At 44.2% G+C, this 26909-nt stretch overlaps 1 protein-coding gene and 1 long non-coding RNA gene across 4 annotated transcripts in view; one reads left to right on the forward strand and one right to left on the reverse strand.

Annotated features, from left to right (window-relative positions):
* Positions 1-1959: 1959 nt before the first annotated feature.
* Positions 1960-19787, reverse strand: LOC109562783 (L-threonine 3-dehydrogenase, mitochondrial). 2 transcript variants are annotated; one of them, XM_019965805.2, is made up of 9 exons: positions 19658-19787; positions 11283-11482; positions 9337-9379; positions 8620-8690; positions 6304-6453; positions 6030-6202; positions 5023-5113; positions 3053-3322; positions 1960-2454 (listed from the first exon to the last, which is right to left on the reverse strand). In XM_019965805.2, exons 2-9 carry the CDS (start codon positions 11464-11466, stop codon positions 2315-2317), a joined length of 1122 nt encoding a protein of 373 aa, XP_019821364.1. In that variant the 5' UTR covers positions 11467-11482; positions 19658-19787; the 3' UTR covers positions 1960-2314. The 2 variants fall into 2 exon arrangements, with proteins under 2 accessions (XP_019821364.1, XP_019821365.1); XM_019965806.2 differs by lacking the exon at positions 19658-19787 and adding an exon at positions 12395-12576.
* Positions 19788-19875: 88 nt separating this feature from the next.
* Positions 19876-26909, forward strand: part of LOC109562785 (uncharacterized) — a 28977-nt gene continuing 21943 nt past the window's right edge. The window contains exon 1 of one of the 2 annotated variants that reach the window (XR_011567992.1): positions 19876-20033. This is a non-coding gene — a long non-coding RNA (uncharacterized lncRNA). The remainder of the gene's footprint in view (positions 20034-26909) is intronic. The other variant, XR_002181213.2, reaches the window with a different exon arrangement.

Here is a 26909-nt window from a genome sequence, read left to right on the forward strand (position 1 = left end):
CTCCCAATTTATCCCTCCTCCTCTTATCCCCCAGTTGGTTTTCTTATACCCCATAAATTACATGTTTACAGATATGCTATCAAACATACCCAATGTTACTTTTTCAGGAAATGTTTAACTATGGTCTTGTTTCTAGTCCCCTGATTGAAGCCACAGCCTTGGAAGTCAGGAAGCTGCAGCCAGGCTCACGCCATTTCTCACAGGTGAGGAAGTGGAGACTCAAGACAGGAAGTGACTCGGCCAAGATTCACAACCTCAGGGAAAGTGACAGCCAGAATTCATTTCTCCTCCAGGTGCAAAGCTTTTCCCCCAAATCAGACGCCCCTCAAAAATCAGATTTTCACATTTTGTACTTATTTGGAAGACTTGTGGATTTCCAGTGTGCCAGACAGGCTCATGTTCAAGTTCAAAAGTGTCACGAAGGAAAGACAGGGAACATTTAAAGTGTCACTGCCTATTGGCTAGGCAATCGGTCTCCTTTAGGTCCTTGGATTATGAATCCTGCAGACCTAGCACTGTCGGCAGACTTCAGTGCACTAGGGGTCAGGGGAGGGGGCACAGCGTAGACCCCTCTCCCCGCAATGGGCGAGTGAGTATCTCTGAACAGCAAGTGAATGCCCCTGTAGACTGATGATGGGAACACAGGCCTCCTGCCCTTTCCATCTTCCATTTGCATTTAAGTGTTTGTTTGTTGCTTAATCACTAAGTCACGTCCAACTCTTACAACCTGCCAGGCTCCTCTGTCCATGGCATTTCCCAGGACAGTATTTCCCAGGAAGAATACCGGAGTAGGTGGCCATTTCCTTCTCCAGGGGGTTTTCCAGGGATTGACTCAGGGATCAAACCCACGTCTCCTGCATTGCAGGCAGCTTGTTTACTGCTGAGCCACCCGAGAAGCCCTTCAGAGGATTAGTGGAGCTCTTTCGAAAGCTCATCTAAGAGTGCATAGAAAGGCTGTTGTAAGGAAGTCCTCTTTAGAAAATCAGGTTTGGAATTGGTCTAAATTTGGGGGCCCAGTGCTAGAAAGAGTAACCCATGGTCCTCTGAGATTCCCATCTCCAGCAATTGGGTCCACCTGAAGGCATGGAGCCCCCAAACCTGTACATTTAGACAAGCTCCAGGAGAGTCTGACGTGGCAGGTAAGGGATCAAAGTCCGGGTCACCAACCCCCAGCTCACCAGCAGGAAGGCAATCAAAGTAAGAGATGCTTCTCTTGACCAGTTACTACTACTACTACTACTAAGTCACTTCAGTCGTGTCCGACTCTGTGTGACCCCATAGACGGCAGCCCACCAGGCCCCGCCATCCCTGGGATTCTCCAGGCAAGAACACTGGAGTGGGTTGCCATTTCCTCCTCCAATGCATGAAAGTGAAAAGAGAACGTGAAGTTGCTCAGTCGTATCCGACGCTTAGCGACCCCCTTGACCAGTTAGATCATCTCTAATATTCTTAGTTTCCTACCACTATCGTATCTTCGCAGAGAAGGCGATGGCACCCCACTCCAGTACTCTTGCCTGGAAAAATCCCATGGACGGAGTGCCTCGTGGGGTGCAGTCCATGGGGTCACTAAGAGTCATACACGACTGAGCGACTTCACTTTCACTTTTCACTTTCAAGCATTGGAGAAGGAAAGGCAACCCACTCCAGTGTTCTTGCCTGGAGAATCCCAGGGACGGGGGAGCCTGGTGGGCTACCTTCTATGGGATTGCACAGAGTCGGACACGACTGAAGTGACCTAGCAGCAGTAGCAGCAGTGTATCTTCTTAGAAAAATAAATTGGAAGTGATCATTTTTGACAGGTTAAAATCTCTTGAACATTGTGAACATGGGATTAATACACAGACATTTTTTTAGACTCTGATGGGATGTAAAGAATTCTTTTAAATTTGGAGATTATCTTTGATGGTCTTTAAAAAGTAATCTTTGGTCTTAGTCAAGGGAATGATGGAGTCTTAGGAGTGATATTTAAATTAAGTTTAATTTAATACAAATGTCACATATCTTCCCGAAAGTGGTCACTTCATCTTAATTAAGGAAACGGAAATGATTGTGACTTAAGTCTTCATTCTGTGATTTGGACAAGTTTAGGCAAACAGCAAAGATTCAGAAGGGCTACCACCAAACCTACAGCATTGAGAAGACGCTACAGCCTAGTCATTTCTCCATGTGGCAGTTCAATATGAGCTGCGAAAATTCAATCCAATTAGTCCTTCAGCCCCACGTCATCTAGATTCCTTGGGGTCTGGAACCTCAGGATTGTTATAGCTTTCCCTGGACAGCCACCCAGGACTCATGAGCTCTTCCTCCGGCCCCTTCAGTTAGCCTGGGCAACTCTGCTCTCAGAACCGTGGAAGTTCAACATCGTTGTCACCAGCTCTGGGAGGTCAAAATCGTGCTTCCATCCCCAGTCCTTCCGAGCGTTGCTATCATCAAAGTTCATTGGCCAACTATCCGCTAGGATAAGACATGGAAAAGAAGCTTAAGTTATTCAGGCTGTAGGTGTGCAAAAAGGTCTAGAACACTTTACATAAAGGTCAACATCCCATGAGAGAAACGTTCTCTTTGAAATCTCCCTTGAGCAGAGCAGAGCAGCCATTACAGGCACACACAGTCACCTTCTTAGACTAGAAGCCTGTATCTACTGCCAGGCGCTGTGAGTTGCCACCTGCTAGGAGAGTCCCCTGCAGGCTTGTAAGGTGGGACTGCCATGCTCAGATGGCATGGCACTCACACAGGGGCACAGTCACAGCCTCTGAGAACCCAGGGCTGCTCTCATACTATGTCTGTTTGTTTGATATTTAAACTGGCAAATGGTGAAATGCTGACAAGTGGGTTTATTTGGACAGCTCGAGTCCACCCACTTTGGACATCATTTCCCAAAACTGTGCCACCTGCCAGCTCTGGTGCGATAGCAGCTCCTTCTTCGGAAGGTGTCGGGCCCCTGGGAAAGGCACTGCGCTCTCCTTCTCCTCCACGGTTTATGTCCTCAAGGACTCGTGTGGCGGACTGCAGCTTGACTTCAGTTCTGAGGGAGAGGCAGCGGTCTACCCACCTATGGCCTGTCGGACAGGATCCACATTGTAGGTGACCTGGAGCTCTGGGACATGCTTGAGCACCTCCTGGGCCAGCTCCTCGGGGGTGAAGCTCATGGCGCTGATGTTGTAGGTTCTCATGGACAGGGACTCTGCTGGGGCCTCCATGACCTCCAGGGTGGCCCGGAGGCAGTCGTCAATGTACATCATTGGGAGCCTCGTGTCGGGTTTCAGGTTGCACTCAAATCTGCCATTCTTGACAGCTTCATGGAAAATCTGGACCGCATAGTCTGAAAGAGAAGCTTGTCTGAGGGACATCTTATAACAAAAATTATGAGTGAGCCTCTCGAATTAAGGCAGTGGTTCTCAGATGTCTTAGTCTCAGAAACTCTTTGTGGGCTTAAAAATCACCAAGGACCCCAAAAAAGGTTTTATTAAGGTGAGTTATAGGAGCCTGGAGGGCTACAGTTCATGGGGTTGCAAAGAGTCAGACATGATGAGCAACTGAGCACATATACACACACAGCAACATCTACTGTATCAGAAATTAGTAACATCTACCATATCAGAAATTAACTGGGAACTTTTAAAAAATATTTTTATACTTAAAAATGATAATAAGCCCACACATTCATATGTATGATATTATATGTGAAAAAAAGAACATAGATTCCAAGTAAGAGAAAATTTAGTGAGAAGAATGGTATGTTTTTCATTTTGAAAATCTCCTTATTCCCTGGCTTAATTGGAAACAGTAAGAATCTCTGCTTCTGTGTTCAGTCTGCTATGCTACATACATCAGGCAGCCTGTGAGAAACTCCACGGTATACTTGAAAAGGACGTTGAAAAGGGCAAATAATATCTTAGTATTAATATGAAAATTGTTTTGACCTCCTGGATCCCTTGAGAAGGTCTGACTCAAGGATCCCCAGGGATTCCTCATGCCTTCCTGGAGAAGCACTACATTAGGCAATTTTTTTTTTAAGTAACTAAACCCAAAGGCTCTTTGAAAATCCCTTAAAAAAATGTCCTCAAATTTCAATTGAAGATATTCAAAGAAATGGAAAGAAAGCCCATGCTTTTGATTGAAAGAATTACAATAGTATTGTTAAAATGGCCATACTACCCAAAGCACTCTACAGATTTAATGTGATCCCTGTAAAATTACCTATGACGTTTTTCACAGAACTAGAACAAATAATTCTAAAATTCATATGGAACCACAAGAGACCCAGAATTGCCAAAGCTATCCTGAGGAAAAAGAACAAAGCTAGAGTATAAGCCTCTCAGACTTCAGACAATAGTACAAAGCTATAGTAAAAATCCCTCGGATGTTGTCAAGTATCTTTTATGTTATATCTCAGAACCCCTCATAAGGGAAGGATCTCTGATGTGAGAGTTACTGAACATAATGCACACTCAAGTCCAAAATGATAACAATGTGGAAAACTATATGGAGGTTCCTCCAAAAACTAAATATAGAACTACCATATGACCCTGCAATTCCACTCCTGGGTACATACTCAGAGAAAAACAAAACACTACTTTGAAAAGATACACTCAGTCCAACATTCACTGCAGCCTTATTTACTGTAACTAAGACATGGAAGCAATGGAAATGTCCATCAACAGATGAATGGATAAAGAGTTGGCTAATGTACACACTGGAATACTACTCACTCATAAAAAAGAATAAAATTTTGCAATTTACGACAACATGGATGAACTTGGAAGGTAATATGCTTAGTGAAATTAGTCCGTTTGATTCTGGCACTGTGGGTGGTAAATTCCATTGGATTTACAGCATTGGTTGAGCTGCCCTGAATAAATTTAAGTCAATAGGGTTCAATGAGCTTCTCAGATGCACTTTTCAGAAAGGATGCAAAGACTCCAGCCAGCATATGGCTGAAATGACAGCAGATCCATCCCCACTGCACCAGGCAAATAGAAAGCTAATTTTACATAAAAAAGAAATAAAAAACAACCCTACCAGTTGTTCCTCCTCCAGGCTGGGAGTCAGCAGAAATGATTCCAGGATATCTCAGGCATCGAAAGTCTAATCCATACCGGTAATAATAATACTACGAGAAAGAGAAAATTTAACTTTAAAAAGAATCTTTTAAATCAGGTAGAGCAATGCAAAGAATTAACAGCCTTTTCCTCAAACATCTCCCCGTACAGTCATCTTAAAATCCTCCTCGAGGAAATGAAGACCCTAGAATTGCCATTTTTCTTTAACAAATAACCCTGAAGTTTGTTATCATCAAATAATTGCCATTCTGGTGATAACATCGTCAGACAACACAGTAAATAATAGATCAGCTGACAGTGGGGAGTTTCTGCCTTTCTTTGGAAGGAAGACCCTGCTCATTGTGCTGAACAAATCTCCATGATCCTGACCTAGGAGGTAGTGTTGGGACAGCACAGGGAAAGATGGTCACTGTGATATGTCAGTTGAAGGGTCAGACACTGACTAAAATGCCCTTTTATGGACATTTTAGTCAAGTAGTTAGGACTCTGCACTTTCAATGCTGAGAACCCAGGTTCAATCCCTGGTTGGAAAACTAAAATCCCATAAGCATAAGCTACGAGTCATGACAAAAAAAAAAAAAAAAGACGTGCTATGCAGAGATACAGTATAAAGACAAAGTGTATTAAAGAAGAAAACCAAAAGGACACTTGAAGTTATTTTAAAGTTAGCTCTTATAATAGTAATATCAGGAGCCTGAAAGAATAGTGCAGTACAAGCAAGATGGGCAGCAAATGAAGGAGGGGTGCCACTCGAGGGGCATGATTGAAGTGTTGAATGTTAGCACAGGGCTGAGGATTCTGCTGGAGCTATGGGTACAGGGCACCTGGCAAACACAATCAGTCCCCAAGCATTTCTGAGGGCAGGGATTGGAGGAGGGAAGAAGTCCTCTCCAAGGATGAATTAGCAGGTGTTTGAGACAAAAACAGAAAAGGAAACACTGAGTCACCGTGCCAAGTGATGCCTACCTCGCCCATAAGCTCAGCGTGGACCTTGGACACCCCATAGATGGTCCTGGGTCTCTGGATGCAGAGGTCAGGGGTTGGGTTCCGTGGAGAAGTAGGTCCAAACGCCCCGATGGTGCTTGGCACAAACAATCGCAGACCGTGCTCTGCGGCAACGTCCAGGACATTGTGCAGTCCTGAAACGAGCAGCCCTCGTAACCTGGGAAACCTTCTTCCAGGATTCCCCAGGAAGGGCAATCGGCAAACAGGGCATCCGGGGCACGACTCAGAGACTCACCAGTGATGTTCACGGCTCTGGCCAGGGACACGTTTGCTTCTCCCACTGCGCTGAGCAGGGCACTGTAATGGAACAGCCACGTGATGCGGTTGTTCACCACAATCTCCCGAAGATTCTTGTAATCCAGGATGTCGGAATAAATAAACGGGCCTGCAAGGAGCAGTGAATCAGGCAAGTGAAGGAGTTCAGGGCTTGAAAACTTCAACAGGTTTTCCCATTGATTTTGAATTCCATTGCTACCAACTTGGTAACAACTATTCAGACACAACTCAGCATTTTTCTTATGCAGAATACAAAGCCCAACCCCCAGGTGATTCCCTGGTAGCTCAGATGGTAAAGAATCTGCCTGTAATGCAAGGGACTTGGGTTGGATCCCTGGGTCGGGAAGAGTCCCTGGAGAAGGGAATGGCTACCCACTCCAGTATTCTTGCCTGGAGAATCCCATGCACAGAGGAGCCTGGCGGGCTACAGTCCATGGGTCACAGAGTCGGACATGACTGAGCTACTAACACACACACTCCGTGGTTAACAATACTTTAAGTCTTACACAGGACTTATACCTGCTGAGCGCTATTCTAAGGGCTTCCTGTACAGGAAATACCCTACATAGGAACGAGTTCATCCTGAGAGCACGTGCATAAGTCCATTTGTTCATGTGTATCCAACTCTTTGCAACCCCACGGACTGTAGCCCACCAGACTTCTCAGTCCATGGAATTCTCCAGGGAAGAATACTGGAGTGGATTGCCATTCCCTTCTCCAGAGGAACTTCCAAACCCAGGGATAAGTCCAACAAAGTTAGCCTAGGTACCCAACTAACACAATCGGCTATATAGTACTACACTGCAATAGGTTTATAGAATTTTTAATGCAAATCATACATACATAAAAAAAACAAACAAAAAATCAAACATTTTTAATCTGACAGTCTAGCACCTTGAACAGTACAATAGTACAGAACAACAGCTGGCATACAGAGGCTCGCATGCACGTTCACACCTTTGAAAGTTTGCAACTTGAAAGTAGGGGACTTACTGTATATTTAACTCTCAAACAAACTTTGAGGTGAGTATTTTGTTGAGGAGGAAACTGAGGCCAAGAGAGGTTAAGTAACTTGCCAGAATCAAACAGAATTAAGATTAAGAACTGGGATCAAAACCAGGCAGCTGGCTTGAGCCGATGCTGTTCACGCCACACTGCAGGCACCTGGTGATTTCACTCCGCTTAAATAAGCTGCATATTTTAAAGGAATAGATAACATGGGTTTACAAAAGCCAGAAACCCACCATGATATAAATAACCCACAAGTTGTGGGTTCAACACACTTGGTTAGGCTAGGGGTAGAGCCAGATTTCTGCAATGCCAATTTCCCCCACTCAGCACATTAATGCTCTTCCCCAAGGTGAACCACGAAAGACTGACATGGAACCAGGAGGGCCTAGGAGATGTCATAAAGATATTTTTGATGAGGAAGTGATCTAGGAAGCCAGCGCCATCTTCCCTGAAGTGTCTTGAGGGATCCAGCTCTCCCAGACATCTTGTGTTCAACCCAATGAAATGAGTTTTAATTTCTGACCTGACCTCTAGAACTTTAATTTCTTAAGTCACTATTTTATGTAGGTTTGAGCAACAATAAGAATGCAATGCACATATTTATCCAATAAAATATGTTCATGGGAACTTCAAAAAAATAAAAAGTACGTAAAAACATCTTTGAGGTGGTAAGCAGCTCGACTACAGGAGTCTGAGATCCGTGTGCATGCACAGGTGTTTAAGAGCAAGTCCATGCTGAAATAGGAGGATTAATTTCTCCAAAACTTAAAGTTCCTTTTCCTCACTTCAGAACTTGATTTTTGTGTGCTTTCTGAGTTAAGTTCACTAAAAACTCTGAAAGGTAGAATCCAAATTTTTATTCCACAGATATGGCTGCAGATTATATCCGAAGATATTACTCCACAACTTCACATCAAGGGCTAATGAACTCCCCTGTCCTTGGATCACCTGAACAAGCAGTGACTATACCAATGACATTTTACAGAATGAATGAGGACAAAAACACGAAACGTCTTTTCCTTTTTTGGCCACACCCCCACAGTATGTGGGATCTTAGTTCCCTGACCAGGGATTGAACCCATGCTCCCTGCACTGGAAACATGGTCTTAACCACCTAATGACCGGGAAATCCAAATGCAGGAAACATTTTTAAGTAGCACAAGTGTGCCTCAAACACTCCTCCTCCTTTAATTCACAAGCCTGGTTATGAGTGATGATACGAATCCTACAAGCTGCCTCTCCGACTGCTCTGAGAGCCTCTTACCACTAAGAAAGACGTGTTCCGGGGGCTTCCGAATGTCAGATAGAATCACATTGTCCTTCCCAAATCGTTTCCTAAAGGGAAAATTAAACATACGAGACGGTACATTTGAGGACACACCAGGTCCTATGAAAACCATCCTGCCCAGAGAAACTGCCATGTACTGCCTGCCTCCAAATCCCACCTTTACACATGAGCCCTTCTTCCTCTCCATCCTCAACCAGCATCCCTGCGGTTCCAGCCGCACTTGGGGCTGCATCTCCTGCTTATGCCTTACCCCATCATTGTCTGTGCCTGTCACCAATGTCCTCCCAGGGCCCCGGAGTCCTTCCCTCTTCCCCCCTGTTCTTCTCTCTTTTCCTTTTATCCCACTTTCTCTAAATCCCACCTTGTTCCCTTTCAGTTTCTACATGTTCTTCTCTCAGTCCCCAAACATCAAAAAACTGACTGACCCATTTGGAGGCAGGTCTTACTTTGCCTAACCTAGAACAGGCAGAGGGCAAAGGACCAGGATGGGGTCACTGAGTCAAGGACCTGAGACAAAGTCTGTGATTCTAAGAGGCACAATGAAATGCATTCCAAACGGTCATTTAGATACAATATCGTAAAAGACTCAGGAGCAAGAGGGGAGAGGACAGATTTAGGGGTTAAACAGGAGCAAAGATAAGCTTCACATACCCCCAAACTTAGATTTTAAATTTCAACTTCGAGAGCTCTTACCTCAGAAAGCTAGCAAGACCCACTCCAAGCTGGCCAAGACCCCCTGGATAAAGAAGAAAAAAGTGAAACTTTAATTTAAATTGAACCAGTTCAATTATTCCCAGGATGTAGTAACAGAATAAAACTCCACTGGTAATCTTAGCTAATTAGGTGAAGCCCCAGGATGGCCTGATGGAACTGAATCACCTTCTCCGAGCTAGGTCAGAGATCAGATCAGATGAGTTTCAGAGACAGAACATTCTCCAGCAGAACGGTGGCTAAGGGGAAGCCAGGGAACAGGAAGAGAACAGTCACAGGAGAGCAAGAACATCGCCCAGCCAGGAACTCACTAGCAGCTTTGGCTTTGTTATTTGACGGGCTATGAGGCTTATCTCCTATGGGTACCAGAACACTTAAAGTCACATGTAATTGTTTTTTTTTTTTTTTTTTTTTAAGAAACTTTTTATTTTGTATTGGGGTATAGCTGATTAGCAATGTTGTGACAGTTCCAGGTGAGCAGCAAGGGGACTCAGCCATACATATACATGTATCCATTCTCCCCCAAACTGCCCTCCCATCCAGGCTGCCACACAACATTGAGCAGAGTTCCCTGTGTCATACAGTAGGCCCTTGTTGGTTATCCATTTTAAATATAGCAGTGTGAACACGTTGATCCCAAACTGTCCCTTCCCCTCATCCTTCCCACCCTACCCTGATAACCATAAGTTTGTTATCTAAGTCTATGAGTCTGTTTCTGTTTAGTAAATAAGTTTATTTGCAGATACAATAGCTGGATATCAGCCTCTGGTGGGATTATCCAGAGCACCCTCCTCCATCAGACCTGCAGTGGAATAGGAATGGAGAAAGAAGGCAAAAACCAAAAAGTCACCCAAAAAAGAGTAGATAACTGGGTGGGTTAGGAGGTGCTAAGAACATTAAAAAAATGATTATGGCGTCTTAATCTGAATGCTTACAAATGCCATTGCTGGACATGGGAGAGCTGGGGGTCTAGAACACATTTAGGGGAATACAACCCTAAATTCCATTTTGGGAGAAAGTAATCAGGCAGGACGATGCAGACTGTGGGATTTCCTGTAAACTCGTGTAAACATGTGACTGAAACCAGCGCACTGACAGTAGCACCTGGAGGGTGCTTTGTTGGTGGCGGGAGGAGGGAATCAGAGACACGGACAAGATGCTGGGAGAGTCAGGGAGGGAAGTGCTAAGGGAGCAGACCTCACTTGAAACCCATTTACAGCAGAGGAGGAGGTGGTAGTGAGAGAAATACGCACACACTGAAGAATGTAAGATGGATAATGACGTGAAGTCAAGGCATGAAATTCTGGCAAATCGAAGACAATAAAAATGTGCTAATCAATCAGTGGTGGGCTTGGGTCAGCTGGAAGGACTTGTGGGCAGACGGTCAAATTTGCAGTGAGCAGATGCAGAACTGGACGTTGGGTGGACATGAGGTGAGAGGGGTTGGCGAGCCAGTCTGTGGACAATGAGACACAGGCTCCATGAGGTCATGGCGAGAAGTTCCCTGAGCCCCCGGCAGGCCCTGCCTATCTGCTCTGTCTCCAAGACACAAATGTGCAGTAACTGCCTGGCTGGAGGAGCCTGGCCAAGGAAAGATGCGCCAGACTCCAGGGTCCACGTTTTGTCCACACACCTTGGATCTCGAGCAGGAAAGGGGAACCAAGTCCCAGAGTAGCTTTTTCATCCCCAGGTTCCCAGGTCCTTTCTTCAGATGACAAAAGATTTGGGCAGGGAAACCAAGCCCTGTCAACAGCAACAAAATAAGCACCAGGGATTTGCACAATTCAGGAGGAAGCCAAGAGTGGAAAGGGAGTTTCTGAAGAATACATGTTACCTGGTGGTATGTTAGACATTCCAAAAATGAATATACAGCCACACAAAGAAAATAATGAAGCCACAAAGGCGGGAGAAAGAAAAAAAAACCCAACCTGTAATTAAGACACGCTGCTGGTCTGCTTCTGAGAATGAAGTGGAGTGGAAGTTGGCATCCATTGGAATCTGCCGAGGAGAGGTCCCCAGAAACCGGCTGGGTAGGACAGGAGCCCGGCAGCCACAGGCTGGGCTCTGCAGCATCCAGCAGGCGACCCGCCGCAGCACCCGAACAACTGGCATGGTCTCTGTGGCACACCTATAACACAAAAGGAGCGGAGTTCAGAAAAGACACACGCATCCCAATGTTCATGCAGCACTATTTACAGTAACCAAGACATGGATGCAAGCCAAGTGCCCATCAACAGATGAATGGATAAAGAGGATGCGGTTCATATATATACAACGGAGTATTACTCAGCCATAAAAAAGAATGAAGGGCTTCCTGGGTGGCGCTAGTAGTAAAGAAGCCACTTCCCAATGCAGGAGACTGAAGAGATGCAGGTTTGATCCCCAAATCAGGAAGATCCTCGGAGAAGGGCATGGCAACCCACTCCTGTATTCTTGCCTAGAGAATTGACAGAGGACAGAGGAGCCTGGTGGGCTACAGTCCATAGGGTCACACAGAATCGGACACGACTGACGCGACTTAGCGCTCAGAAAAGAATGAAACAATGCCATTTGCAGAAACATGGATGGACCTAGAGATTATCATACTATGTGAAGTCAGTCAAAAAAAGAAAGACAAATATTGTATGATATCAAATGCAAATCTAAAATATGATACAAAAAAACATACCTACAAAACAAAGACAGATTCACAGATATAGAGAAAAGACTTCAAGTTGTCAAGGAAGAGCCGGTAGGGAAGGGAAGGAATGGGAGTTTGGGATTAGCATAGGAAAACATCTTACAGAAAAACCGGAATGAATTTTTTGGCCAACGTGATATTCTATATAGGACAGATAAACAACAAGCTCCTTCTGTATAGCAGGAACTATATTCAATATTTTGTGACAAACCATAATAAAAATGAATATATATATATATTACGTATGTATAACTGAGTCACTTGCTATATAGCAGAAATTAACACATTATAAATCAACTATACTTCAATAAAATTTTAATAAACAAACAAAAAAGCAGAGGTCAGCATGTAACTGCTTACCTTCCAGACCCCTCAAAACACAAACGATTTAACCACGACTAACACTAAGATCGCCAGCTCCCAAGCAAAGCCATGCCCTGGATTCATAAACCAAACTAAAGAGACTGCTGAGCGCGGGGACAGGGAGCCAATCTAGAGACGACCGTGAGCCCAGCCCGGTGAAAAGGGATAAACGTTGCTCATGCAAAGTTCAGGCAAACAAAGGCTGGCTGAGATTTAGAACTGGAGCCACACAGTGCTGACGACAACGGGCTCTAAAGTCTCAGTGGAGGTTACTGTGTACAGAGCCGTCCATGCCAGGAACACCAAGTCACGGATCCAAGTGAAAGCCTCCAGTCTTCACAACCACTACCATCTGTCCACGTACCACTGAAGCGCAAATAGGCTCCGGGCTAAATAACACAGCACCCTATGAAACTAACTCAGACTTATCTTAAGGATGATCCAGACTAGAAAAGCAGATCGTTAAGGTAAAAAGGCCCCCAGCAATACTGAGTAAGCCGTGACTAATTTCCATTTCACTGCTACCTCTTAAGAGAGGATAATTAGAAAGCCATTTTCTCCCCTCTTCCCAGATCATGTATATTTTACTGCAGTCCAGCTCTTCGTCCTCGCCAACTTTACCCAAGGTGAGCATGTCACAAGAGTAGATCAGAGTGCAGGGCTTACTCTGCTGGTTGGAACAGCAACCTTCCTGCCCATCCTCCCCAAGGTCAGGTCTTTGCTCTCTGCACACTGCCCTGTGGCCTCCACCTCGGTCAGCTGTCAGATTTCCAACAGCACTGGTAGATGAAACTTCAGACACTGTATGTTAGTTTAGCAATGTGGACAATTCATGACTGAGTTGGTTCTTATTCTACAACTATTACTAGCTAACATTTAATGCTCAATACAGGCCACAGGCCCATGAATGCCCTCCTGTATTACAGCATTTAACCATCGCAACCACCACCTGTCTCAGGGAACCCAGTTCTTAACCATCAAGCAGCACTACGGTCCCTATTACGGGATGGCTTTGACTAACAATGCATATACATTAAAAACAAAACCCAAAAGCCCTCCACCCATCTACAGCATGTAGCTTTTCCAGGTCAAGATTATTATCTTGCCATTTCCAAGTTCAGTTGAATGCTTTTAAGGTAGCAGCTCTCACATTTTCTGGTCTCAGAACTCCTTTTGCTGTTGTTCAAGTTGCTAAGTCGTGTCCGACTTTCTGACCCACGCACTATAGCACACCAGGCTCCTCTGTCTAGTGTTAACATAAACGTATTTTATGAAAATATATTTTCCAAAACAAAAAGCATTCTGCCACTGTTTTACATTTACTCATCTCTTTGATGTTTTCCTTAATAGAAAAACAACTGGATTTTTGCACCTGCTTCTAACTCAATCTGTGGCTTTGATTGAAGTAAATGAAGAAAATCCAGACTCACAAAGCAAAGCAGTGAGGAAAAGGGAGCAGTATCTTTAAAGCCTTCTCAGATAATTCTGGATACTCGCCTTTGATATCCAGAACTCAACACATGCTAGTTTCTTTAAAAGTTAGCTGCAACACAGAATCTGAAGACATTATCATGAAACTGTTGTACCTGTAACATTAGAACCCACTAGTATATCTAATGCTTCGAACAGGTGTTTTATTCCTGTATGATTTTACAATTCTATGCATTGGTCTTTTGGAAAATTTCGTTCAGTGAGTAATGCAGAGCTTCTAACTGCCAACACACTTGACAGTACCATCCCTCAAAGTTATACTAGTTAACATCACTGATCTCATCAGAAAATTCCTAAGTACTGGGAAGCGGTCAGGTTCACAATGGTGGATACATGTTAACCTGCATCAGATACCATTGGTTGTTTCCTTGACAGGCTCGCTAGGTTTATCTATTTTATTTTTTTTAAGAAAATGTTTGCCGATTGTCCAGGTATGAATAAGCATAGTTGGTCAGTCATTCTTTCAGGTTAAACTAGTACTCTATGAAAAAAAAAAAAAATGACCAGTGCAGCTCACAATTCAATCAAAAAAATGCTTAATCTCAAAACAACCATCATATTTTGATACACAACAAATACATCCATTTACCAATGATACACTAAAAAGATACATCTCAAGGCTCAAGGTTTAATAAAAATTAATCACTTTTTACTGTTTGATACTTTTGAACTGTGGTGTTGGAGAAGACTCTTGAGAGTCCCTTGGACTGCAAGGAGATCCAACCAGTCCATTCTGAAGGAGATCAGCCCTGGGATTTCTTTGGAAGGAACGATACTAAAGCTGAAACTCCAGTCCTTTGGCCACCTCACGCGAAGAGTTGACTCATTGGAAAAGACTCTGATGCTGGGAGGGATTGGGGGCAGGAGGAGAAGGGGACGACAGAGGATGAGATGGCTGGATGGCATCACTGACTCGATGGACGTTGAGTCTGAGTGAACTCCGGGAGTTGGTGATGGACAGGGAGGCTTGGCGTGCTGCGATTCACAGGGTCCCAAAGAGTCGGACACGACTGAGCGACTGAACTAGACTGAACTGAAAGGGCATTCTTAAGTAAGGGGCTTCCCTGTGGCTCAGTGGTAAAGAATCTACCTGCCAACTCAGGAGACCTGGGTTGGATCCCTGGGTTGGGAAGATTCCCTGGAGAAGGAAATGACAACCCACTCCAGTATTCTTGCCTGAAAATCCCAAGGACAGAGGAGCCTGGTGGGCTACAGTCCACAGGATTGCAAAAGAGTCAGACACAAGTCAGGGACTAAACAACAAGAGTAACAACAGTCCTTAAGTTTTCTATTTTTTATTTTTTTACAGGAAAGCATATGGCAGTGAAGAATCCCATGACTTCTAGTACCAAGTGGTGCCACTGCCTTGATTTCTGCAAAGGAACCAGTACTTTTAGCCACTGCGGCTGGTGCACTGTCAGTGAAAATTCAACAGTTGGTCCAGGATAAACCATGAAATTCAAAAAAATAATTCTATACCAAAGACTGGCACTATTTGTGTTTGCTGTCAAACCTTCACTAAAAAGCTAGTCTTTGATGATTGGTTTGGCATCAACAGTGCATGAAAACAAACAGAATGATCAGTCCAGCCATGACCACAGATTCTTCCACTTGCAAGATACACACTTCTGCTGTCAGTCTTCACGTCTGCAGCTAAGTCTTTGACAAGTTACTGTCACAGCGGCTGTGCTGAGTGTTTTCCATGCTTTTTCATCCAACCAAGGCTTTATTGTTTCTCCAGCCACTGCAACTTGATAACCTATCTTGTCATACTTCAACAGTTTTTTCTTTTCTTGTTTGGAAGGCTGTAACAAATAATGTTTGGCTTTTAAAGAGATCATCCTATCTACACTTCATTCATTCAGAATGGTTGGTCTCAGAATAATGCTATTGCCACCAAAATATTATTCAAAATGCTCTGTGGCGTCAGACACACAAGTTAAATTTCTAACATCTGTAAAACCTGAGGAAAGCGTTCATATTTTCATGTATTATTTAATTTTGTACATTTATCTGGAGAAAAATTCCTCTTTCCATGATTCACAGGACTCTTGTGTCATTTCTTTTCAGGATTTATACACATAGATGCTAGAACTTTGAGCTGAAAAAAATCAAGTCCTCTAAGCCAATGATGTATCCTTAAATTAAAAAAAATAAATTACAATAAACTTTTTGTTATTTTTCCATATAGGCAAAGGCTCAACTTAGAATTTCAAAGCAATGACATATTGATTTTAAAAGAAAATGGGCTCCAAAGATAATAGCAGATATAACAGCATGTAACTAATAAAAATGCACAGAAGTGATAAGCACAAATGGAGTTTATCTCTGAAAATGAATATATTTATACTTTAAGCCTGCTATCCTTAGAAGATTCTAGAAACACGGGAGTACACAAGCACACACCCCATTAGATCAGTGGAAAGCTCATTACAAGCCATGTGGCCTCTAGAAGATTCCACCACATATCTGAGAGAGAAACAATGAAAAAGGCAAAAAAATTTCTGAGTATTACTTTAAAAATAGCCTTGACTTCATGGACCTTACAAAGGTCTCAGGGAATCTCAGGGTTATCCCAGATTACACTTGAGAATAACTGTTCTAGAGTAAGACTTGCTTTGCCAAGCTAGTTGTCAAACTTAGAAATGGAAACCATCAAGGATGACTGGAGATCAGATAAAAGTCCACAGACTTTCTCCCCTATGTACTTTGCTTACTTTAGTTCCAAAGGATCAAAGAGAAACAGGCCAACAGACTTTCCTCCTTAAATAATCGAGCGTCTCCCCTGTGCAAGCCTTGCTGGGGTGGTTGTTATACAAACCTTCCCATCTCTAGGCATCTACCTTTCTGCCCCAACCATAGCAGAGCTCAGGAAAGCAGTGGCATCATGAAGGGAGTGACAGAGATGCAGACTCTGAGCCCAGCTGGCTGTGATTGTTGGGACACGGAGCAACTGGCGAGGAATGGAGAAGAATAACACGGACCTCTAATTTGGGCATGTGCTTCCTGGAGGAGCAGATCAGGTCAGAAGACAAACGAGCTTGGTTTTGGACATGTTGGTTTTACGTGCCAGGGGCCAGTAAGGCTGCCTCTCCCAGGGAGCTGTGAGTCCCGCTGAACAGTTCTCGACGCATGTGAGAATTCAAACACCACGTCAAACAGGCAGGCAGGAAAGAGAAGTATCAGGGGTTTGTCTACACCACAATAAACAGAATGTCCTCTGTTTTCAGAGAACATTACTTCCATTTCTTGGGGAAAAAAACTTTAATTCAGTTGTGATTTCTCTGGAGACAGATAATCCTATTTCAAAAATATTAAAAGAAACTCTACTTTGGAATATTGAAAACCAAGAAAATAGACCTTTTTTTCTGAGGATGCATCATCAGTTTCCCTTAATCTTGTGGTCTTCCCAAATCTCTAGCTCTCATCATTCTCAGCCACAGAGATAGTAAATAAAAATGTATTAGGTCATGTCTCCAGCACATTCAGTATGAAGCTACAAGTATCCAGCTCCCAACAGATGAATGGATAAAGAAAATGTGGTATATACATGTGATGGAATATTACTTAGCCTTGAAAAAGGAGTTCCTGTCAAATGCTACAACACGGATGAACCTGGAGAACATTATGCTGACTGAAATAAGCTGGCCAAGAAAGGCCAAATACAGTATGATTCCATCCATATGAGTTACATGAGTTATCTAAAGCAGTCAAAAAGCATAGAAACAGGAAGTAGAAATTTAGTTGCCATGGGAGAAACGGAGAGGGGATAGGAGTGCTTAACTAACAGGCACAGCTTTCATTTCGCAGGATAAAAAAGTTTTAGAGATCCATTGCACAACACTGTGAATATACCTGACAGTATCGAATTGTACTCTTAAAAATGGTAAGAGGCTAAATTTAATGTTATGTGATTAAAAACCATAATTTACCAAATTTTTAAAAATCCAGGCCCAAGAAATGGTCAGTGCATACATATATTACTGGGGAGCTAGAAACTTCACCCAGTGTAGATCAATGCTGCCCCAGAGAGCCACGAAACCCCCAGCCAGTTCAAACTCCCAAGCCCTTGGTCCCACCAATCCCCTTAAATGGTTCTTTGCCCTCTGCTTATAAACCTGCTGAAACCTAGCATTCTCATCCAGCCTTCAACCTTTCCTTCCAGTCTCAGGGCTCTCCAGAGTGTTTATACTGCCCCAAACCACATCCCTGCCCCTCGGAGCAGGCCTTCTTGATCCACACTCAGTGAAACTGCTTTCACCAAAGGTCAGTCATTGCCCAGTTGACAATTTCCTGGCCCCAGGACCCTCTCCCAGGGCTGATCATGCCCATCTTCATCTCCCCTGAGTTCTCCCACTTCTCACTCTGATTTAAGGATCAATAACGCTTATAACTGCTTATTTGCAAGGTAGTCTTGGCTTTATATCCTCCCGTTCATTAAATCATAAAAAATTCATATAAATAAATGTGTCCTTTTTTTTTTTTTTTTGGCTGCATCTTGTGGCATTCTGGACCTTAGTTCTCCCATCAAGGACTGAACCTGTGCCCTCGGCAGTGGAAACGGGGATGCTTAACAACCGGACCACCAGAGAAGTCTCCAAAGGTGTACTCTTCACAGTAATGATCCAACGGGAAAATCTGGCATCTCAACTACCGAGCACAGAGGAAGCATCTGCTCTCCTGAACTCTTATTTAAGCCTCACAGTAACTCTGAAGCTGGGATCTTTTCTCCATTTTGCAGACTGAATTGACCCGCCCAAGGTCAGGCACATAATTAATTACCAAAGGGAAAGGGGTTGCAAACCAGGTCCGTTGAGTTTCAAACCCTCCTGCCAGCACCCCCACTCTTCCCTGCCAAGAGAAAACATCGGGTACCTAAGAGAGGGGACAAGGAGGACGCATCCTCGTGGTGGCGAAGGGGCCACCTTCCCCGCTGCCCCTCTCCCCTCCAGCTCGGCTCCTCCTCTTCGCGGCTCCCCAGAAGAAGAGTACCCACCAGCACCCGGGGTTCAAGGCCAAACACCGCCCTCCCTCCGGCGTGAGCCGGCGTACACTACCTCGCCAACCTCAAGTTTCCCCATCCTTAGAAATGGGACACCACATGCTGACAGGATTTAATAAAAGCAATTTATAAAAGCAGTTAGCGAACTGCTAAAGACTCCATCAACCATCTGGTAAAGTCTGGACTTAAAGCGGGGATGATCTGAAAGCCAGGAAGGGTCGGGGGAAAAAATCCTGGAGCTCTCAGCGTGAGCCATAGAGGGTCTCAGAGACAGGCTTGGCCCTGCGGAGCGGGCGCCCCGCACCTTCCCCCCAGTGCACACTGGCCTAGGAGAGGGAACCCCAAAAGACGTGGAGACAAGGGCCGCTCGCGGATCTCCAGCCTTAGCCTCCCACTTTCCTATGGAAAAGTTGTGGGGGGGGGGGGGTGGGTGCTCAAGCTCCAGGGAAGATGACTGGATAAACCAGTTTTATGAGGAAAACCGCTCCTGGCAGGGGGTGCCCTTTCGAAACTCAGGAAGGGCCAGAGCCGCGCCAGCCGATCCCAGCAGTACCCCGACCCTCCCTCGGCCTCCCAGGTCCGCAGCGACAGCAGGGGACCCGCGATCGCCCCGGGGAGCTCTGAGTCTGGGGCGCCCGGCCTTGTCACACCTATCGGGCCAGTCGGGGGCAAAGGCGTCAGGCAATCGCGCGGCGTCAGCCTCCGTTTCAAAGAGGCTCAGTTCCCAGGATCAGCCGGGGGGGAACATCCGGTCCCACCGCACTGACCTTCCGAGACAGCCGCCCAAAGATGCTGCGCCGCTGAGGCGCTGGAGAAGCACGTGGCACAGAGACAGCGCGCAGAGCAGAAAGCCCAGTTGGCCCTGGGCGCACCTCGCCTTTATCCTCTCTGCGCGCAAACCCGCCCCCAGACGCACCAATCTCCTTCTTTGGTCCTGGCAGCCTTACGTCAGCGTAGGGTTACCGCGAGGGAGGGCACCGGTTGCCATGGTAACCGACTGGGCGGCGTGACCCCTCTCGCGGGCTCCGCCTCCCACCTTTCTTTAGGAGAGGTCGCGCACTGCCAGCCGAGCTTTCGAATCCTGCGAGCCGCGTCCCGGCTGCAGCAGAGCTAGACCACACGTCTTCGCGTCGGACTGTGCAGGTGAGGGTAGCTCAAGAGCCTCCCACCGTAAGGAACCTCGACCCTCCTGAGCCCCCGGGCACAAGCTCATTCTGGCGATTAGCCTAGGACTAAGGGAGGAACGGGGGACGCAGAAAGGACTGGCAGAGTATAGACCTGGGGACCAGAGTCAGGAGACAGGGAAGGAAGAGACCTTGAGCGACTCATTTCATCTTGGTTTCCCACGTGGGAAACTGATGCGAAACTGGATGACCTCCAAGGCCACGGGAGCAGCAGACTCAGCATCACCTAGGAGCTTGTTCAGTTCAGTGTGCGCATGGGCAGTTCTTCCTGCTCACCGGGTGGGAAAAGCCTTCCTGTGAAGTATGTCACTTTGTACCTCTCTCTTTTCGGATTGATCAAAGGGATTGTAACCGCCAATGAGACACTTGAGTGGTCATTTATAACGTAAGCTGTACATTTGGGATTATTGCCTGGCTCAATGTAATATTTGTTGAAAAAAGAGATAGTTTTCCTTTTAGACTTCGGATTAGACTTTTGCTGTTTGGGGGCTTCCCTGGTGGCTCAGTGGTAAAGATTCTGTCTGAAGTGCAGAGACCTGGGTTCCATCCCTGGGTTGGGAAGATCCCCTGGAAAAGGAACTGACAGCCCACTCTGGTATTCTTGCCTGGAGAATCCCATGGACGGAAGCCTGGCAGGCTATAGTCCATGGGGTCGCAAAGAGTCAGACACGACTGAAGCAACCTAGCACAACAACTTTGCTGTTTAGTATCTTAACTCTGATAATTTTTATTTTTAATTCAGTTTATGGACTGATACTTAGCAGCATCCACTGTGTATCATGGACTGTGCTTGTTGTTGAAGATGCAGGAGTCCTGGATAGGTTGCTGCCTAAATAGCCAGAAAACAACATTTCAGTTCAGTCACTCAGTCGTGTCCAACTCTTTGTGACCCCATGGACTGTAGCACGCCAGGCCTCCTTGTCCATCACCAGTTCCCAGAGTTTACGCAAACTCATGTGCATTGAGTCGGTGATACCATCCAATCATCTCATCCTCTGTCATCCCCTTAAATCTCTCCCAGCATCAGGGTCTTTTCAAATGAGTCAGTTCCTCGCATCAGGTGGCCAAAGTATTAGAGTTTCAGCTTCAGCATCAGTCCTTCCAATGAATATTCAGAACTGATTTCCTTTAGGATTGACTGGTTGGGTCTCCTTGCTGCCCAGGGGATTCTCAAGAGTCTTCTCCAACACCACACCTCAAAAACATCCTTTCTTTAGTGCTCAGCTTTCTTTATAGTCCAACTGTCACATCCATACATGACTACTGGAAAAACCATAGCTTTAACTAGATGGAACTTTGTTGGCAAAATAATATCTCTGATTTTTAATATGCTGTCTAGGCTGGTCATAACTTTTCTTCCAATGTGCAAGCATCTTTTAATTTCATGGCTGCAGTCACCATCTGTAGTGATTTTGGAGCTCAAAAAAATAAAGTCTGTCACTGTTTCCACTGTTTCCCCATCTATTTGCCATCAAGGGAGGGGACCAGATGCCATGATCTTCGTTTTCTGAAGGTTGAGTTTTAAGCCAACTTTTTCACTCTCCTCTTTCACTTTCATCAAGAGGCTCTTTAGTTCTTCTTTGCTTTCTGCCATAAGGGTGGTGTCATCTGCATATCTGAGGTTATTGATATTTCTCCCGGCAATGTTGATTCCAACTTGTGCTTCATCCAGCCTGACATTTCATGTGATGTACTCTGCATATAAGTTAAATAAGCAGGGTGACAACATACAGCCTTGACATACTCCTTTCCTGATTTGGAACCAGTCTGCTGTTCCATGTCCAGTTCTAACTGTTGCTTCTTGACCTTGTTAGAAATGTACATTTGAGGCTGCATCTCAGATTTGCTGAGTCAGAATCTCTGCACTGGGGCTCTTTCGAGAACTGTGGTTTCACAAGCTCTCTAGATGATGATGATATGTGCTAAAGTTGAGAAGCACTGATCTGGGGCAGTGATTCTCACTTTGCTGCAGATTAGAATCAAGGGGGAGTGATTGAAATAAAGCAGTTACGTTGTAGTGGGGAGGGGGAGGGGCCGCAGGATATCCAGGCAGGAGTATTTTTTTTTTTTTAACTTTACAATATTGTATTGGTTTTGCCAAATATCGAAATGAATCTGCCACAGGTATACATGTGCTCCCCATCCTGAACCCTCCTCCCTCCTCCCTCCCCATACCCTCCCTCTGGGTCGTCCCAGTGCACCAGCCCCAAATATCCAGTATCGTGCATCGAACCTGGACTGGCGACTCGTTTCATACATGATAGTATACATGTTTTAATGCCATTCTCCCAAATCTTCCCACCCTCTCCCTCTCCCACAGAGTCCAAAAGACTGTTCTATACATCAGTGTCTCTTTTGCTGTCTCGTATACAGGGTTATTGTTACCATCTTTCTAAATTCCATATATATGTGTTAGTATACTGTATTGGTGTTTTTCTTTCTGGCTTACTTCACTCTGTATAATAGGCTCCAGTTTCATCCATCTCATTAGAACTGATTCAAATGAATTCTTTTTAATGGCTGAGTAATACTCCATTATGTATATGTACCATAGCTTTCTTATCCATTCATCTGCTGATGGACATCTAGGTTGCTTCCATGTCCTGGCTATTATAAACAGTGCTGCGATGAACATTGGGGTACACGTATCTCTTTCCCTTCTGGTTTCCTCAGTGTGTATGCCCAGCAGTGGGATTGCTGGATCATAAGGCAGTTCTATTTCCAGTTTTTTAAGGAATCTCCACACTGTTCTCCATAGTGGCTGTACTAGTTTGCATTCCCACCAACAGTGTAAGAGGGTTCCTTTTTCTCCACACCCTCTCCAGCATTTATTGCTTGTAGATTTTTGGATTGCAGCCATTCTGACTGGCGTGAAATGGTACCTCATAGTGGTTTTGATTTGCATTTCTCTGATAATGAGTGATGTTGAGCATCTTTTCATGTGTTTGTTAGCCATCTGCATGTCTTCTTTGGAGAAATGTCTATTTAGTTCTTTGGCCCATTTTTTGATTGGGTCATTTATTTTTCTGGAATTGAGCTGTAGGAGTTGCTTGTATATTTTTGAGATTAGTTGTTTGTCAGTTGCTTCATTTGCTATTATTTTCTCCCATTCTGAAGGCTGTCTTTTCACCTTGCTAATAGTTTCCTTTGTTGTGCAGAAGCTTTTAAGTTTAATTAGGTCCCATTTGTTTATTTTTGCTTTTATTTCCAATATTCTGGGAGGTGGGTCATAGAGGATCCTGCTGTGATGTATGTCGGAGAGTGTTTTGCCTATGTTCTCCTCTAGGAGTTTTATAGTTTCTGGTCTTACATTTAGATCTTTAATCCATTTTGAGTTTATTTTTGTGTATGGTGTTAGAAAGTGTTCTAGTTTCATTCTTTTACAAGTGGTTGACCAGTTTTCCCAGCACCACTTATTAAAGAGATTGTCTTTTCTCCATTGTATATTCTTCCCTTCTTTGTCAAAGATAAGGTGTCCATAGGTGCGTGGATTTATCTCTGGGCTTTCTATTTTGTTCCATTGATCTATATTTCTGTCTTTGTGCCAGTACCATACTGTCTTGATGACTGTGGCTTTGTAGTAAAGCCTGAAGTCAGGTAGGTTGATTCCTCCAGTTCCATTCTTCTTTCTCAAGATAGCTTTGGCTATTCGAGGTTTTTTGTATTTCCATACAAATTGTGAAATTATTTGTTCTAGCTCTGTGAAGAATACTGTTGGTAGCTTGATAGGGATTGCATTGAATCTATAAATTGCTTTGGGTAGTATACTCATTTTCACTATATTGATTCTTCCAATCCATGAACATAGTATATTTCTTCATCTGTTGGTGTCCTCTTTGATTTCTTTCACCAGTATTTTATAGTTTTCTATATATAGGTCTTTAGTTTCTTTAGGTAGATATATTCCTAAGTATTTTATTCTTTCCATTGCAATGGTGAATGGAATTGTTTCCTTAATTTCTCTTTCTGTTTTCTCATTATTAGTGTATAGGAATGCAAGGGATTTCTGTGTGTTGATTTTATATCCTGCAACTTTACTATATTCATTGATTAGTTCTAGTAATTTTCTGGTGGAATCTTTAGGGTTTTCTATGTAGAGGATCATGTCACCTGCAAATAGTGAGAGTTTTATTTCTTCTTTTCCAATTTGGATTCCTTTTCTTTCTTTTTCTGCTCTGATTGCTGTGGCCAAAACTTCCAAAACTATGTTGAATAGTAATGGTGAAAGTGGGCACCATTGTCTTGTTCCTGACTTTAGAGGAAATGCTTTCAATTTTTCACCATTGAGGATAATGTTTGCTGTGGGTTTGTCATATATAGCTTTTATTATGTTGAGGTATGTTCCTTCTATTCCTGCTTTCTGGAGAGTTTTTATCATAAATGGATGTTGAATTTTGTTAAAGGCTTTCTCTGCATCTATTGAGATGATCATATGGTTTTTATTTTTCAATTTGTTAATGTGGCATTTTACATAGATTAATTTGTGGATAGTGAAGAATCCTTGCATCCCTGGGATAAAGCCCACTTGGTCATGGTGTATGATCTTTTTAATGTGTTGTTGGATTCTTTTTTTTTTTTTTCTTTAATAGAAAATTATTTAATTAGTATACATGTGTTCCCCATCCTGAACCCTCCTCCCTCCTCCCTCCCCACACCATCCCTCTGGGTCGTCCCAGTGCACCAGCCCCAAGCATCCAGCATTGTGCATTGAACCTTGACTGGCATCTCGTTTCATACATGACGTTTCACATGTTTCAATGCCATTCTCCCAAATCTTCCCACCCTCTCCCTCTCCTGTTGTTGGATTCTGATTGCTAGAATTTTGTTAAGGATTTTTGCATCTATGTTCATCAGTGATATTGGCCTGTAGTTTTCTTTTTTTGTGGGATCTTTGTCAGGTTTTGGTATTAGGGTGATGGTGGCCTCATAGAATGAGTTTGGAAGTTTACCTTCCTCTGTAATTTTCTGGAAGAGTTTGAGTAGGATAGGTGTTAGCTCTTCTCTAAATTTTTGGTAGAATTCAGCTGTGAAGCTGTCTGGACCTGGGCTTTTGTTTGCTGGAAGATTTTTGATTACAGTTTCAATTTCCGTGCTTGTGATGGGTCTGTTAAGATTTTCTATTTCTTCCTGGTCGAGTTTTGGAAAGTTGTACTTTTCTAAGAATTTGTCCATTTCTTCCACGTTGTCCATTTTATTGGCATATAATTGTTGATAGTAGTCTCTTATGATCATTTGTATTTCTGTGTTGTCTGTTGTGATCTTGGCAGGAGTATTTTTTAAAGCTTCTTGAGTAATCCCCACATGCTGTCAAGGTGCTAACCACAGGTATACCCTAGAGATATACCTCCAAGTGTGGCCCCTGGAGAAAGCACCCCCCAGCCAGACCTACTGAATCTCAGTCTGCATTTCTAAGGGGCTTTCCAAGTGGTTTTTATGCGTGTGAGCGTTTTGGAAAAACATCTGTAAGGCCTCCTCCAACATTAAGAATCTATGCTTTTGTGAAGTATGTCTTTCTGTTTTACAGACTCTTAGAAGGCCCCATTTCTTCACCTTTTTCTCTTTGACATGATCTTCATTATGGGTCTTTAGTGCACTTGAAGTTTGAAATTTTCATTAGACTTTTGGCCTCTCAAGAGACCTAGGAGGTTATCAAGGGCACTGTACCTGTCTGACAGAGGTGCAGCCCCACCTAAACCGGTGAAGAATTCCCAAGAGACCATGGGAACCGTAAAAACTGACTCAGCCACTGGGTCACTGCCGTTTCTCATACACCAAATCATATCATGAGGAGTTACTTTTGGTTTTCTGCAAACGGTGGTGAGGTTGGAGATAATACTGAGCTTGTTTTGAGGGGGCTGGAGACAGGGATGTTTCAGAGTGGAGCAGCCCACTGAAGATGCTGCCAGTTGCTCCTGAGGACAGGGCAAGAAGAAAGGGTGATTCCCAAGGGACTGAAAGGTGAGTGGCTTCTGGCGTGGATGAAACGTTGTCTGCCATATCAGTCAATGAAGGATGTTGCAGTCACCAAGCCAGCAGCCACGGGCAGTTGCCTGGACTGTTCAGCGTGAGGGGACCCAAGATGGCGAAAAGCAGGATGCTGGCCCCAGATAGCTGATGTGCAAATCAAAGGAATGATTTCAATGAACCCAGACTCTCGGATCTTCCCATACTTAGAAAAGCACTAAATTCTTTAACTTGATGTTTGGCTTTTTTTTTTTTTTTTTTTTTTTAAAGTAAACAGTAGTCTTTTGATGTTCTGACTACTGAACTTCTATATACCCTGGCTTCTCCCTCACCTCTTTGGAGCAGCCCCTCAGAGCAATCCGAGGCTGCCTTCTGAGCTTAAGTCCTCAGAAAATTTGCCAAATAAAACATGATGCTCAACTCTTAGGCTGTGCATTTCTTTTAGTCCAGGCTTCTGATGACTACGAAGGGACCCAAACAGACTTCTCTCCTTCATCTGAACTTGATGAGGACCTGGAGCTTGGTGCCAGCAGAGGCCTCTTGGGCCCGTCCACCTCTTCAGAGAGCCCAGAGGAATCTGGGTGAGGGTCTCCTGGTTCTTGAATCTCTTGTTATTGGCTGATGGTCCTAAGTTTTATTCAGTGGTATTTAAATTCTCTGGAGGACTCAGTTACCCTTGAAACTTAGATTCAAGAAGAGGCACCTGGGTTATCCTCAGAGAAAGAAGCTGGGAAGATTTCTGCTCAGCTTAGACACTGAGTGGCTCATCCTCAGTTGAGAGACTGGGATGACCTCGCTCAACTGAAAGTCACTGGGCAGTGCTGGACCAGGGAATTAAGTGGCATCATTTTCCCTTGAATTGGTAGTTGGC

Source organism: Bos indicus, chromosome 8 (genome assembly GCF_029378745.1).
Source record: "Bos indicus isolate NIAB-ARS_2022 breed Sahiwal x Tharparkar chromosome 8, NIAB-ARS_B.indTharparkar_mat_pri_1.0, whole genome shotgun sequence".
Lineage (NCBI taxonomy): Eukaryota > Metazoa > Chordata > Mammalia > Artiodactyla > Bovidae > Bos > Bos indicus.

Coding starts and splice junctions, on each gene's coding strand:
- LOC109562783 (XM_019965805.2), bottom strand. CDS start 11,466: ATGCCAGTTGTTCGGGTGCTGCGGCGGGTCGCCTGCTGGATGCTGCAG. Junction 6,454..8,619: donor GGAACACGTCTTTCTTAGTG/GTAAGAGGCTCT, acceptor TGCTCCTTGCAG/GCCCGTTTATTTATTCCGAC. Junction 3,323..5,022: donor GCCTGGAGGAGGAACAACTG/GTAGGGTTGTTT, acceptor CTTCTCTTTCAG/ACTATGCGGTCCAGATTTTC.